The sequence below is a fragment of the Nannobrachium achirus genome (genome assembly GCF_963921795.1).
Source record: "Nannobrachium achirus genome assembly, chromosome: 24".
In the NCBI taxonomy this organism is placed as follows: Eukaryota; Metazoa; Chordata; class Actinopteri; order Myctophiformes; family Myctophidae; genus Nannobrachium; species Nannobrachium achirus.
This window is the reverse complement of record NC_137831.1, coordinates 32526054-32542102: the sequence shown is the minus strand read 5'-3', so window position 1 is coordinate 32542102 and position 16049 is coordinate 32526054. Positions and strand designations below refer to the sequence as shown.

Here is a 16049-nt window from a genome sequence, read left to right as displayed (position 1 = left end):
TAATGCACTTCCGTACAGAATCTGTGCAATATAGCCTATGTGTATGAGTGAATTTAGAATATGGAGACCATTCTACTTTACACAGAATGGGCAAATCTCTGCATGCCCTACTGCAAAGGACAAAAAAAGGAAAAATATTATACAGGACATACTGTATATGTGGGAAAATTCAGACTACAGCATATCACAACGTACATGCAGACTTTCCAACATACACCTATGCACCTATCCCACATACGAAATGTGGGATAGGGATTTATAAATGTTCACAAAAGAGATATTTACAAAAAGTGTAATGTGTGCACACGGCACGGTACGATAAGAGGAAAGAAGTGTGGCAAATACAGCACAGCAGAACAGATGAATGTAGTCCAAATCCTCCTTGAATTCACTCAATCTCCTCATCTCTCTTGTCATCCAGTCACACACCATTCCACCCAGGGGTGTCACACCAAATTCTGGGCCCTGGGTACAAGGATTCACTGACGTACATTTTGTCCTTTAACTATTGAAAAATAGCAGATATATGTAGATCTGCTATTTTGAAAAAATCGTGAAAATGTGTGCCGAGTCTGAATATTTCAAATCCTTTCAAGGTTTTTTTTAAAAAAAAACTATGTTCCTATGTCTATGTCAAACCCTTTCATGTGAAGGACCCCCAAAATCATATGTATTTGGCCACAGACCCCCATCTCAAAATATTTAGTTCCAGGGACCCCCCAGAAGCAAAATTTGAGTTACAAAATTAATGTTCGCTTAAAAAGTACGTAGGCCTATATTCAAAGATTTGCACACATTTTCACGACTTTTCAAAAATAGCAGATATACAAGCTCACAGTGCGGCACTCGGTGCCGTGCTGTGAGCTTGTATATCTGCTATTTTTCAATATAATTAAGGCCCCTCCACTTTGGGCCCTAGTAACTCAGTCCCACTTACCCCCCCTTGTGACACCCCTGATTACACCCTTTTCTATCTCTCCTTCCCTACTGTATATCCTCTCCCTCGCCCATTCCCTTCCTTTCGTTTCCCGCTCCTCACCCTCTATCTCTTGTCTTCTCTCTGTTTCCCCGCATCCGTGAGTTTGACGTGACACAGTGGGATCCAGCTGTTGACAGTGGCTCCCTGCTTTCTCGCTCTCATCGGATCAGAGTCTGTAGAACAAAACAATTCACCCTTTGTCAAGTCCTGCCCGTTGTCCCGCCCCTCTTCGCACCCATTGGTTGCTGTGTCTTGGTGGGACAAAAGCACATTCTCTCCATCCACTACCATTGAAATTCAGTTGCTTCTTATTGTTATTTTGTGTATTCAATTCTCATTTTAAACTTGGTTTCAGTAAAAAGGAGCCTCTCAGGTGCAGTACAGTGAAAATAATTTTTAGCTAATTCGACATAAAAAAAGGCAGAACCAGGGCGGGACAAGGCAGAACGAGCATGCTGGTTGGTCATTCAGGGACCAATCAGAAGGCTGACAAAGGGTGAATTGTCCCCAAATTACCAAATTATTTCATCATATTATATGTTTTCTCACTCAACAGTAAACAAATAACATACACTATAAGCGTAGGACTTTGTTTTAAGACCTTTTTAATACCTCTAAAAAAGAAAGCAACCATAAACTAATTCGACCATTACACTCAAAGGTAACCAACCAACTATAGACAAAGTGTTGTGAGCTTATAGATCGGCTATTTTTACAATATATGGAACCGAGTCATGACAATGTAATGGCTCAACTCCTACAATTCCAAGTGCTTGTCAGGGTGGGTGAGTCCCCTGTTAAAACATGATTATTCTGGAGGGGGTCACCGCCAGCAAAGTTTGAGAACCCTTGCCGTAGAACACAAAACAAAGGTGTGCCGCCCTGCAAGTGACTGTAGTCAAGGAGAATGGATGAAACACCAGGCCTGGAGACAAGTGCAGGGTTGAAGCCGATCGAATGGCCTGTCGAGAGTGTCGCCCCCAGTCTTGTGGAACGGAAAAAAGAAAGACAGGGTGATAAATAATAAAAGAAGGGTTGACGGACGGACACATATGTTGACACTCCTTTGAGAGCCAAGAGCAGCACCAGATAGCTTTTCTGACTTTACTGTACATCGCCGGCGGGATTGTGTCAACAACACAGTGTGTCGGGACTCATGCAGGAGTGTGTGCCACAGACATAAATAAGGGAGTCGATGGGAGGTGGTGGACGCAAAGAAGGCGAGCGGGTAGGGAAGGAAAACGAAGAAGATGAAGAAGCGAGGAATGGAAGGAGGGAAGGGCTTGAGGAAAGAGGAGCAGGAAGAGAGGCTGCGTACGTGTTGAAGGCAAACATGTCAGAAACCCTGTACGCATGTCTCGGCGGCTTCAAAGTGATCCAAGTGGAAGGATGCATCTCACAAGAACCCGGGATCTTGAAAGCAATCTGAACTTCAATGTCAAGGGATATATTTAGACAAATGATGGCCCCTGTGAGCTGCGCCCGCTCGGCTGGAATCATATTCATGGTTTTCATATTCCCCCCTCTGTCTCTTTTGATGTGGAACATATTACTGTACAGTTTGATGGGTGGGGGGAACTTTTGGCATTATTTCTGCAATGATCAGTGCTGATCTCATCTCCATGTGGTTCAATGAAAAGGATCAAACCATGCTTTGGGTTTTTTCTTTATTTTTTGTCTCTTGAAAGGCTGGCTTTCTGTTACACTTACACGGGTGTTTGCTATAAGAAACAAAAAGGATCAAAAGATTCAGGGTGGCTTTTTTTTAGGGTGGGTGGGGGATCATCATTATTTTGTAGTACACTATGTACAGTACCATATAGAAGTTAAGCGCCACCCTCGTCTCTGGAGCATACATTAACGTACCGTATCACTGCAGGCTTAGGATTGAATCCCAGCAGACAGGGGCGTCGCACTATTTTTGAAAAATCATGACAATTTGTGCAAGTCTTTGAATATTTCAAATCCTTCTAAGGTTTTTTGAAAAACCTATGTTTCTATGCTCAGTGGTGCTCACACCTTTTCACGTGAAGGACCCCCAAAATTATATGTATTTGGCCACGGACCCCCATCTCAAAATATTTAATTCCAGCCCCCCCCCCCCCCCCCCCCCAGAAGCTACATTTGAGGCTCGGCACCAAGTGCTGCGCTGTGAGCTTGTAAATCTGCTATTTTTCAATAGCTAAATAATTAAGGCCCCTCCACCTTGGGCCCTACTTTCCCAACCCCTTGTGACGCCCCTGCGTACATTACGCATCGTATCACTGCAGGCTTAGGATTGAATCCCAGCAGAGGCGTCTCTCCTGACACTCTCTCTCCCCTCTCATCTTCCCTACTCACCAGTCTCAATAAATTAAAGAAGAAAAAAGGCGGCCAAATGGGAGAGGACCGCTTCCCCCCCCTCGTGGGATGGGCCGGGGTAATGACTATCAGGGCTGTGTTCTGTATGGGTGATTATTCCCGTCCACATATTCCCAGGGTCCATTATTTAAAAGCTAAATGCAATCTAACACTGCCCTGTCAACAGGGAGCTTTGCGTGACAAGCCCTATCTGGTCTGACAGATACAGGATACACATGCATGATTCAAGCACTGCAGAAAACATGCATGTTTAATGAATCCCTCTCCTTTTTTCTTTCTCTTCATCGCCGTCTTCTGTTTTCTTTTCTCGCTTTTCTTCTCTCTCTCTCGCTCTCTAATCTACTGTGTATGGGAATGGCTGAGCAGCTGGCAAGCTCTGTCTGTGTGTGATATTGTATGCGTGTGTGTGTGTGTGTGTGTGTGTGTGTGTGTGTGTGTGTGTGTGTCTTTGCACGTTTGAGTGCGCGCATGCGTTTGATGTAAAATGAATGGGTAGACATAGTCAATTTAATATACATGTGACTCTTGGCAGAGATACCTCCGTGCAGTACAGTCAAAAAGTCTTGTGCTATAAAGCCATATAACTGTAAAAGACTGGCTGTTGAAGCCATGCATTCAGACGTCACGGTGGCACCTGTTGATGCGCTGTTGCATCCCTACGGCTTTGTTTGCATGCTGGATTATTAATGGAGCGGCAGAAAGTGAAAATGTAACGTGTGATTTTCCTGCACTTTGAGGATGTGAGAGGTTTCTGTACGTATTTGATGTCTGTAAAGAGGCAAATGTTGGGGATTCAGAAGGCCATAGCAATTCCAAATCGTGTTGTGTCACTATAACAAAAGGATTGCTTACGCTCTTGCCATTTTTGCAACTCAAAAACAGTATACAGGCGAATGTGTCGACATACGCATCCGCGTATACCACACCGACTTCCCACACACAGATTCCCTCCTGTGTGTCGTGCGTGCATGCTTGTACATGTGTATGTGTGGGTGCGTGCGTATGGATTTTCCTATTGAAAAATACTTTGTTGTAGCAAAGTAATGAAAACATGATTCTTGTGTACTCGCTTGAATATTATTTATTGCAATCAGATATTCCAGCAAGGAACTACAATGATAGTCAATGCTGCTGAACAATTCACTATCTATCTTAATTATTGATTGACCATACAAGACTTCCCTCAGTTCATCACAAGGCATACAGTGGCAGAGATGAATTAACCTGAATCTTGGCATGCCTATTCTGGGCATATCATACTCATAACAGGCAGTACATACAGCCGAAGTAGGCAAACAAATAAATCTATAAGCTTTCAATGCATTATGAGCTTGTAGATTGGACTTTGGGTAAAAAGAGAGGTCTAGAAGGTCTTTTGTGGAGTTAAACATGTAGTAATCTGCAAGAGATTCTGAAATGATGTTTTTCATCATTTTGGCTAGTTGAGTTAAGGAGTCTTCCCACCAAACAGACTACTTCCAACGGCTCCAAACTGCTAGTCTGTTGTAGTCTGCTGCATTCAGACGACACCAGCTCGGTACGCTGGTTTGGCAGTGTTGCCAGATTTGCCAGGTCTGCTCATTATAAGCGACTTTGGTCTTGTTTTCCTGTAAAGTCACTAGTTGCGGATTGCTTTTATTTGGGCTTGTTTCTGAAGTGTAGTTGCTTATTTGGCCTTGCTTTCAACATTCTTTTAGAAAATAGCTAATGCGATATAGCTCAAGTGGTGAAAATGGTCGCTTCTTTTAAGCTTGTTTTCATAGACCTGGTCGCTTGTTTCACTCCATAACTAGCTTTGCTTTGGAGTCCATTGGTACAGGAACTGAGAGTTGAGATTGAGAATAGGTATTTAGTTAAAATGTGCGACGGGAAAATGTCTCTGGCTTACTGGCTTACTAGAGTGGAGGATTTACCACCACATCACCACCGACTGCAAAAAAAAACAAGCATGTTCAGTTTTTCATTGACGGGTTCCGACAGCCCTATATCGACCATGTCAGCAGCAGACGCTTTCCGGCGGCAAATCGTGTCTGAATATGTGCGTTTAAGAGTTACCTTTAGTGCTGTCTGTGAATGTCTTACGTCTCTAGACGAGGTTGCATAGAATTGTTAATGGCACTAAAGTATGCCAGCCTGAAACACTTAAACTTCACTGCATGTTTCAGCCTGCATGTTACAATATCTTTCTTTTGCAAACATGAAGATAAAAGGAAGGAAGATAAAGACAGGTTCTTTGTGAAAGATGCATGGAAATATTTTATATCATTTTCATGCGCAGGGCCCTTTGGATGGATTTCAAACAGTATTATGTTTGCAAAGCCCATTTGAATGGGTTCTGCGCTTGTCACTGCTTAGGGCTCCCTTATGCTCATTTCTCAAAAGGAGTTGCCAGAGATTACAAACCACATTATTACAAAATATAATCACTTTATTGCTTGATTACCTATTGGATACGGCTCTCTTGACATTGTGTTAGCAGCATCTACAACACCCACACACCCTAGAATCCCACTGAGAAGTTGCATAACATTGTATAAGAGCTGCCAAAACCCCATACAATATAAGGGAAATACTAATGTTCCATTGGCCCAATTAGTACCTAAAACAGGGGTCTTCAACAGGGGGTCCGGGACCCCTAGGGGGTCCTCAGAGTTACTACAGGAGGTCCTCTAAATCATTGTATCTTTGTGTGATAGAAACTTGTTTTTTCCCCCTTTTTTATAATAACCACTTGACCACCTAGCGTCCATATTCGGAGAACTTTAGCCAAAAATAGCAGATCTACAAGCTCACAACGCCTCGCACTGCGAGGCGTTGTGAGCTTGTAGATCGGCTATTTTTGGCAAAGAGGTTTGGTGTAGAGGGGAAAAAGAGCAGACTAAGTACAGAGTAAAAGGTCAAGTTTATTAGGTAATGACAAGTGGTTAAATATCTGAAAACACAAATTGACATGAATAAAAAAAAAACATGATGATTGTGCTGTCAAACAATGAAACTATATGAAATCTATGAAAAGGTTGTGGGGGTCCCTGCTTCATCTCTCTCTTAACTAAGGGGTCCTTGGCCTGAAAACGTTGAAGAATTCATGTCACCACTGTACCACCCTGTACAAACCCTGCAGATTTTAAGAAGCGAGCTCGATTCTCTGTAAGAACCCCTGCCCCCCCGGGATGGGTTGTTGTACCTTGTAAGTTCATGTTTTAGGGAGGCCTGCAGGGTCGTGCAGAGAATGTTAGAGAGGCAGGGGCTGAAATATTCTAAAAGGGCCTTTGGTGAAAATATTGAAAATAGCAGAGCTCCAACCTCACTGCGCGTCCCAGCGCGACGCGTTGTGAGCTTAGAGGTAGGCTATTTTCAGTATTGATACCACACTGAACTAAGCATAATCAAATGAATACTGGAGATGTGGCGTAACATGGATTTCTACACAGAGAGGGCAATACTTTCAACATAAGATGCTGCATTCAAGTTCAGGAGAGTTTGGACAAGGCAATTCTCATGAATGCTGCCTTCCGGTATGGCATGGAAAGGGGGGTATTTGCATTCCTTTCACCATAGTGAAAACGGCATTCATGGTCTGGAGAGGGCACGTTTTTACTGGCGGGTAAAAAGAGCAGGGGCTCAAGCCCCCCTTTGATGTCTACTGTATGTGTGCACGTGCCTGGAGGCCTGTGATATCCCGTTGCTGGAAACAGTCTTGTTATTTTGTGCTGTCTTTCTGCATACTGAAGGGGATATTTCAGGGCCATCTGCGGGCCGTGGCCATTTAAGACACATTTACCACATATGGGCTCATTGCTACTTGAGACAGCATGGGGCCCCACTCTGCTTCATTAACTCTATGGTTCCCTACCTTTCTCCACTTAGGCGTCCAATGAGGCAGAAACGCTGGCAAAATACTTTGAAATATGTATTTTTATATGGAAAATAATGTTTTCTTTTTATTTTATTTTTGAGCGCTCCCTAGATTGGCTGTGCGTGTGTCTGTAGCCACTTTTCCTCAGTGTTTTGCCATAGCAATGTGTTTTCCTCAGCGTTTTGCCATAGCAATGTGTGTGTGTGTGTGTGTAGCCTGTATTACATCACCAATTACATCCTAGACCTATCCTAGTCTGAAGATGTTATGCAAGCACGACCACTGCTCACTTCACATTGGGTGTGATTTTTATTGTTTGTTTGATTAGTTTATTGCGACCGCAGGGAGCAAGTTTACTATGAGAAACGGCACAGCTTGTCCGTGTCTGGACGTGTACACTTTTTTACAGCCTTTGGGTTTGTCGCTCTGACATCATGCTCTGGTGTCACTGTGATGTCAGCGGAACCACTCTTAACAGTCTTTTCTGTTGATACACCTGACACTGTGGTTCCCCTGGCACATCACTGTGATGTCAGATACTCAGAGCAGGGATCTCCACATATGGGCATAAACAGGTGACATCACAGTGATATCAGATACTCAGAGCAGGGATCTCCATATATGGGCATTAAAGGGATTCTGTTAGGGATCTCCATACTGTATATGGGCATAAAAGGGATTGTATACGTATCCCAGATGATGCCCTGTTAGGAGAACCACACTCACAGAATCCATATGGCCAAGACAGATGGCGCGACCTCGCCCTTTAGGGCGACGCCGCTTTTCGCCCTTAGGCGTCTTACTGGTGTACTATAAAAATAACAACACTACTTTCTTAGTGGGCTTTTTTAAATACAGAATAACACATTAATTAAAACATAATAACTAATCTCAGCATAAAAGTATTTAATGGTTCCAATTTAACATTACACAGGCATTCAGTTTCAGCTGCAATCTACATGCTGCAACCTACATGCATAGGATAACTTCAATCGTTGCCTTGATGTCTGAATGTGACAATGTGGTCATCTGATATTACTCTGCTTTGTTGGAAAATCAGCGTAATATCAGTTGGGAACTCTATATCACATGGCTGACATTTGCAGTGGAAATGAAGTGTCAGCCAAATTGAACAATAGAGCTTTAATGGCATTCCCATGGATTTCCTGTAGCTCTGCCTGTAGGTACTGAGATTAAGAAGCAAATTATTGCTGTCAGATGAAAAGTTCTATCTATAAAAAGTCAGCATTTTATGAAGTACTGTATCAAGATGTTGACAGCCCAGGTTTCGGAGTGTCCCTGGGATGTTTCATGTTGATGAGAAGCTGTAACTCCTGATAGCCTAATTACATTCAATTTGAATGCCTTAAACTTGGAATAAAAACTCAACTATGGTACTGAAACCTACACTAGCATTATGCACAATCAAAGTGAAGGGAGCTCAAACATCCATTGGACATTTCTCACTTTAACAGCTTTCCTCAAACCTTAAAGATGCAGTGCCATGATTTATTTCCCCCCTAAAACATGATTATCCGGTATTATGATTATACTAGGAGGAGGATTTTTTCCAAAAGAGTGTACGGAAAGAGTTAAAATTAGGTTTTTATGTGCCCACACCCACCAGTTCATTAAGTATGCCTGGTTGTCCAGGTGGGTGGTGACCCAGCTGAAGTTAGCCACACCCACAGTGTTGGGTCAATGGTAAAAGGGGAGGGGATGATTATATGATGTCACTCTATCTGTGTTTTGGGATCGGCACTTTTGACCCATAAGGTTGCAGCCTCGAGGAAGAAACCCAAAATACAAAAGGAATACATAATTGCTCATAACATCCACACCCAGGGATCTAATGAAATACTGTCAACCTCCTAGACACATGGAAACCAGAAAAAGTACAAAACTGTGGCACCGCCTCTTTAATCTTACACTTACTCACTCATACAGATCTCATAAACAAGGCATTGCTATGTAGAAGGTTGAGTTACATTTCCAGGGTGGATGAGTGTGTGAGTCCATTGCTCCAGGAACACAGCCCAAAAATGTCTAACCCCCGTTTTTTTTGTTTTGTTTTTGGTTCCTCAGGCTCCTTCATCAACCAATCGGCCGACCCGTTCACCAACAGCTCCTGCGATGGCGTCGGCAACGAATCGATGCCCTGTCAGCAAAGCACGGGGCTGTCCGGAAGCCCTTACAAGGCCGTGGAGATGTTTTTCATCGCTCTGGTCACGGGATCGCTGAGCTTCGTCACGGTCACCGGGAACATCCTAGTCATGATGTCCATCAAAGTAAACCGCCACCTACAGACTGTCAACAACTATTTCCTGTTTTCGCTGGCGTGCGCCGACTTGATAATCGGCGTCTTCAGCATGAATTTGTACACAGTCTACATCATAGTCGGCTACTGGCCGCTCGGGCCCGTGGTCTGCGATCTGTGGCTGGCCCTGGACTACGTCGTCTCGAATGCGTCCGTGATGAATCTATTGATAATCAGCTTCGATCGGTATTTCTGCGTGACGAAGCCCCTGACCTATCCGGCGAGAAGGACGACCAAGATGGCGGGCTTGATGATCGCCGGGGCTTGGATTCTGTCATTCATACTCTGGGCACCGGCCATCTTGTTTTGGCAGTTCATTGTTGGAGAGAGAACGGTACCAGAAGGAGAGTGCTATATACAGGTAAAACTGCTGTCTCTCTGTCCTGTATATCGTCACTGTCGGGCAGAAACCTCGTATCTCCAAGTTTCAAATGTTTATATTTTTCGCAAAGTAAAGTCCTTCTTCTTCATACAAGGCCGTTGCATAAAAGTAGTGAAAACAGCCAATCTTCGGCTGTTTTCACTAGTTTAAATCATTTTTAAAATGATAAATACAAAAGGAACGGTTTTGGAGATACAAGGTTTCTACCCAACAACAACGATATAAAGAAGACATTTTATGTCTATCTATAGTACAGTGGTTCCCTTTAAAATTTTAATTTATTTTCTTTTATTTGTTTTTTTCGAAGGGACAATGCATATTCATGAATATTACACAAAGCAATGTAAATACATCGGATTTAGCAAGATGCAAATTTTCGTCCATAGTCCCCAAACATCAAACATCAACATCAACATCAACTATACTGACATAACAAGGCACAATAAGTATGCAAATACAAAATACATTTAGAAAAGACCCAAAAGCGAAATAGGACGTTTGCCCGGGACCCAAACTAGTGAAAACAGCAGATCTATAAGCTCACAACACGTCCGTTGTGAGCTTGTAGATGGGCTATTTTCACTACTTCTTAGACATTTTTTTTCTAAATTATGGCATTTCTTAGATTTTTCTTTTATTTATTAATGACATTACTTAGAATTCCTTTTTTTTGTCATGAAAAATCTCAGCTTTTAGTTTTTTGAAAAAGTTTTGAAATAATAATAATTAAAAACAAAATATAGGAAACCAAAAACGAAGGGACCCATACAAATTTGTCCACGACCCACAAATGGGTCCCGACCCACTGTTTGGGAACCAGTGATCTACTATACAGACCTTTAATTGTTTGTTATGTATTCTTTCATTGTACTACTCTTGCCCCGCCCCATTCAGTTCCTGTCCAATCCAGCGGTAACATTTGGCACGGCTATCGCAGCGTTCTACCTGCCGGTCATCATAATGACTGTCCTCTACATCCACATCTCCCTGGCCTCCAGGAGTCGGGTCTCCAAACAAAAACCAGAGAAGAAGGAGAAGAAAGGAATAAAGTAAGAGCGTCATAAGGATCAGATTGTTTTCGTTGTTTGTCTGTGTGTGTCTTTCTCTGAGCTAATCTCGCTGGATAGAGCAGCACCAAATGTCTTGTGTACACTGTAGGCCAGGGGTCTTCAACGTTTTCAGGCCAAGGACCCCTTAGTTGAGAGAGAGATGAAGCAGGGACCCCCACAACCTTTTCAGAGATTCCATATAGTGTCATTGTGTGACAGCACTATCCTCAGTATATTTTGGATTCATGTCAATTTCAGATATTTAACCACTTGAACCGTCAATACTTAATTAACTTGACCTTTCACTATGTACTTAGTCTGCTCTTTTTCCCCACTACACCAAACCTCTTTGCTGAAAATAGCCGATCTACAAGCTCACAACGCCTCGCACTGCGAGGCGTTGTGAGCTTGTAGATCTGATTTTTTTGGCTCAGATTTTTTTGGCTCGGAATATATTATGGACGCTAGGGTTCAAGTGGTTAATATAAAAAAAGAGAAAAGAAGTTTCTATCACACAAAGATTTGGAGGACCCCCTGTAGTAACTCTGAGGACCCCCTGTTGAAGACCCCTGCTGTAGGCCAAAGAAGTACTTCCACAATGTTATAACGCAGGCAATGGGTCTCAGTCGGGTCTCAGACCTTGCCCAAATTTGGAGTTGAACATCAAAAATATGATCATAGACAACTGACTGTCACAGGCTGGCAAATGGTCACATTTAAAAAAATATATATATATATTTTACTTATTTATGTATTTTCTTCCAAGAACCCCCAGCCTGCTTAAGGGTCACCTGCTGAAACAGAACAACAACAATGAGACCAGCCCCCAGGCGAGTCCCCGGTCAACTCCCAAGCCCAGCATGGACACCGGCAGCACCGTCGTGGAGACGGTGAAGAACGGCAGGGTGGAGGAACCACTCCCCCCAACTATACCAGCTGAGCCTCCGGCCCAGCCCAGTCCTGGACCCACACAGGTATGGTAGACACTAGAGGGGTAGGAAACCTTAGGCACGGGTGCCAACATTGGCACAGTGGAGGGCGATCACTGGCGCACTGGAATACATTTAAATATTAAAAAAACATGTTTAGCCGTTAAATTAAGTCCGCTCACATCTATATACAAATTACATCCTGCACATAATTCTACTTTCATTCAACAATGATGACTCTGACTTGGGAGGGAGTCTGGGAGATAGGAGGGTTATTGATCATCTAAATTAAATGATCATTACATTATGGTGTGAAAGAACATATTTCTAAAGGTTAAAATAAAGGTTGTCATGTATAGCCTATATGGACAATCAAAATCAGTTGGAAATATTACATTTTGATGTGGTTTCATAATTAAACTTAATAATGTTGATATGGCACACTTTTCAAGAAAATTAAAACATGGCACTTCATGTCAAAAAGGTTGCCGACCCCTGCACTAGATGGACAGACAGACAGACAGTCATACAATTATAGATCATTTGGATAATCTGATAAGAGTGTGCCAAATAACATGGAACTCAATTAATACATCTCTCTCCCCTTCTCTCCCTCCATCTGTGATCTGCCTGCCTGTCTGTTTAGGAGGAGAAAGAGAGCTCCAACGATTCGTCCACAGCTTTTATTGCGCCAAAGGAGCCAAAAGAGAACGCCAACAGCAATGCTACGACAGAGGTAGGCAACTGTCCAAGAAAACAAGTATTAAAGTAGTTCAATTAACGAGGCAGTTAAGTAGAGCATTATGTAAATGAGTCTTTAATCTTAAAAAGTAGAAACAAACATCTATTTTATCGCCATTAGCTGACCACAAAAACATTGCAAAAAACGCCCTCTGTTGACTCCATTCCAGGCTGCCACAAATCCCGCCCCCGTTGACACGACGACCACAACCACAACAAACCCCGCCCTCCCCAAATTGGGCGGCGCCTCCAAGTGGTCAAAGATAAAGATCGTGACAAAGCAGACCGGGGACGAGTGCATCACGGCCATAGAGATCTGCCCGCCCGTGGAGGGCGGGGAGAAACATTCAATCCCCATCAACCGGCCAAAGACGGTGGCCAGGAAGTTTGCGAGCATCGCCAGGAGTCAAGTGAAGAGGAAAAGACAGATGGCTGCCAGGGAGAAGAAGGTGGGAGGATCTAACAGGGAAGGGGATGATGGAGGCCTGGAGGGAGAGAGGGAGGGACGGAGGAAGGGAGGAAGGGAGGGAGGGACAGACATTCAGGGGTGTCACAAGGGGGGGAAAAGTGGAACTGAGTTAGGGCCAAGGTGGAGGAGCCTTTGAATATATGTATTTTTTAAGCGAACTAAAATCTTGCTTCTGGGGGTCTCAAATATTTTGAGATGAGGGTCCGTGGCCAAATACATATCCTTTTGGGGGTCCTAAACATGAAAAGATTTGAGCACCACTGACATAGAAACATAGGTTTTTTCAAAAAACCTTAGACGGATTTGAAATATTCAAAAACTTGTGTGGCGGAGAGAGTCGCAGCCCCAGCCTGAAGCCTCAAAAGTCTAGTATCTGCCCTCGTTCCATAGGGATATCCCTTTGGAGTAATGGTTAAGATATTGGACTTTCATGCGGGAGACCCGGGTTTGAAGACGGGTGGGGAGGTTAGGATCACCTCTGTTACACTTGCACAAATGTTTTTCAATATTTAAAGCACAAAATAATGCGTAATAATGCGTTCACAGTCTAAATGGGTTAAACCCCCTCCCCCTATGAAGAACATTCATTCATGGGGGGCCCGCAGTGAATCCTTGTACCCAGGGCCCAGAATTTGGTGCGACGCCCCTGCAGACATGAAACATGTGTGTTGAGTTGGGGAGGATTAGGGAAAGGTGGATTTACTGATCAGGGGAAATGGGGAGTTTGGGTAATGGATAAAGAAAGAGAGAGAAGACAGGTAACTAAACTATATATTTTTCACTCGCACTTTAACACTTTGAATGCCATCATTTTACCATAACTAATGTAGATTAGCTGCCAAGGATTTTCAGCGGCTATACGTGCACGTGGTGCATGCACATTGTGTGTGCGAGGGTCCCGATTCACGGCCGCCAAAAGTCTTTTCTTTCATGCGGAGAAGAAAAAATACTTGCGTGGTGATAAGTTATGGTCCATAGAAAACAGGCCGTTTTGACCAAACGCGCGATATGCATTTCTCTGTAGCCAGGAGGAACACAACTCAATGTCAACATTGTGGGCATAAAATCACAAACATCATATGCACAGTAAAATAGATAAAACCAGAGAGAGAGAGTTAATGCTGAGGGTTTTGTACGGTAAATCAACACTGCTTTTACACTCATCTTTGCTCCTTCACCACAGGTGACCAAAACCATCTTCGCCATCCTGCTGGCCTTCATCATCACGTGGACGCCCTACAACGTCATGGTGCTGATCTCCACCTTCTGCCACTCCTGCGTCCCCGACACGGTGTGGGCCATTGGCTACTGGCTGTGCTACGTCAACTCCACGGTGAACCCGGCGTGCTACGCTCTCTGCAACGCCACGTTCAAGAAGACGTTCAAGAACCTGCTGCTGTGCCAGTACAAGAACATAGGCACAAGATGAGATGGGTAGGAGAGGACGGAGGGGGCGGGACAGAGGGATGAATGGAAGGGGGGATGGGGCGGCTGAGTGATTAAGTCATTAACGAGCGGAGGAGGGAGGGGTGAAGATTGATTGAGGGCGAGTGGAAGACGGAAAGAACTTGGAATCGATGGACAGATTTATTGATGGACGGACGGACAGATGGACAGGTGGAAGTGGATATGATGGACGGATGAATGGAACGGGTGTTTTGAAGGAGTTGATGGTGGTTGATTCCCTCCTTGTTAGCCCACACTAACATCAGGCCCCTACCCCCTTCACCTATCACATTTAGATTCAAAAAACAAATCCCCCTTCGATGGAGAGATGCCCTAGCCGGCAGGAGGGAAGGATAAAGGACGAACAGAGTGGAAAAATGGAGTGAGGGGAAGGGAGACGGGATCAGAGCAGTGCTGAGCGAGAGAGAGAGAGAGAGAGAGAGAGAGAGAGAGAGAGAGAGAGAGATGGAGGTGAACTGACGGAGAGATGGATTTGTGGAGTGATGAGTTTGATAAGTGGTCACTAGTGAAGGACGATGCAGAGACAGAGAGATGGATGGATGTGTGGGTGGGTGGGGGGGCTGGGACTGAGTGAGTTAATGATGGCTGCTTCCTCGGTAAAGATAACAAATCCCCCTTATTTAAAGCCATACTGTGTAAGATGCCCAACTAGTGGTCATTAGCCCTATAGCAAACCGCGGTCGCGTCCGCGTCTTTCGGACGTTTTTCGTACCTTCAGACCCCCGCGTCTGCCTCCACCTCGCTGAGATCTATCTTTTAAGGGGTCCCTTGTTCCTGTGCGTTCAGTAATTCCAGAGATACGGACTCCTTCACCCTGCCTGGTAGGCGAAATTACCTAGAGAAGGGATGGTACAAACGGGCGACAACAAATATGGCTGCCATAGCGACCCCACTTCAAGATGCGCTGTGATTGGCCGGCAGTTGTATAACCCTCGCTGTGATTGGCCGGTAGTGTGATGACGCAATTTTGGCGCGAGATCCGGTCCACGGCAAGGATCTCAGTTTACATACAGAGAAGGCTTTACAGGCTGAAATTCACGGCGCGGATCTTCTAAAACTTTTGTGATTTAATAGTTAGGAGAATTTTAAGATTTGTTTTATAAAAAAAGTTACATAGTACAACTTTAAATGAAATTTGAGCTGTTGAGTAATCCGCCCCAATTGTACGCTCAAACCCACGGATTATCAGTGTGATTCACAAAAACCTTTCCTGATTAACTGACCAATTCGGTTAGTCAGTTTTGCCTCTAATTGGATGATGATGGGAGACCCTGGAACTCCAGCTTATCTGCAGAAAGAGGAGAGCCGGGGGATAGGTGAATGACACTGGGTGGTTGATGGCAGAGGCAGGAGCTGGAGAGAAAGAATAGTTCAAGAGACGAATGGTAAAAATTAGACATAGTTTGAGAAGAAAGAGCAAAGGATGGCTGCGCGTGAGAAAGAGGACAAAGCAGAGTAGAACGAAGAAGCTGATGAAGAAGAGGTAACGAGGAGAAGAG

The 16049-nt window shown here is 44.0% G+C and overlaps 1 protein-coding gene across 1 annotated transcript in view; it reads left to right on the top strand.

Annotated features, from left to right (window-relative positions):
- The window catches only part of chrm4a (cholinergic receptor, muscarinic 4a), a gene marked incomplete at both ends in the record, with an annotated part of 76358 nt that extends 61846 nt beyond the window's left edge, over positions 1–14512 (top strand). The window contains 6 exons of the mRNA XM_080720488.1: positions 9282–9874; positions 10790–10944; positions 11711–11918; positions 12520–12609; positions 12785–13063; positions 14267–14512. Coding sequence (XP_080576614.1) covers positions 9282–9874; positions 10790–10944; positions 11711–11918; positions 12520–12609; positions 12785–13063; positions 14267–14512 — 1571 coding nt within the window. The remainder of the gene's footprint in view (positions 1–9281; positions 9875–10789; positions 10945–11710; positions 11919–12519; positions 12610–12784; positions 13064–14266) is intronic.
- Between the last annotated feature and the right edge of the window lie 1537 nt (positions 14513–16049).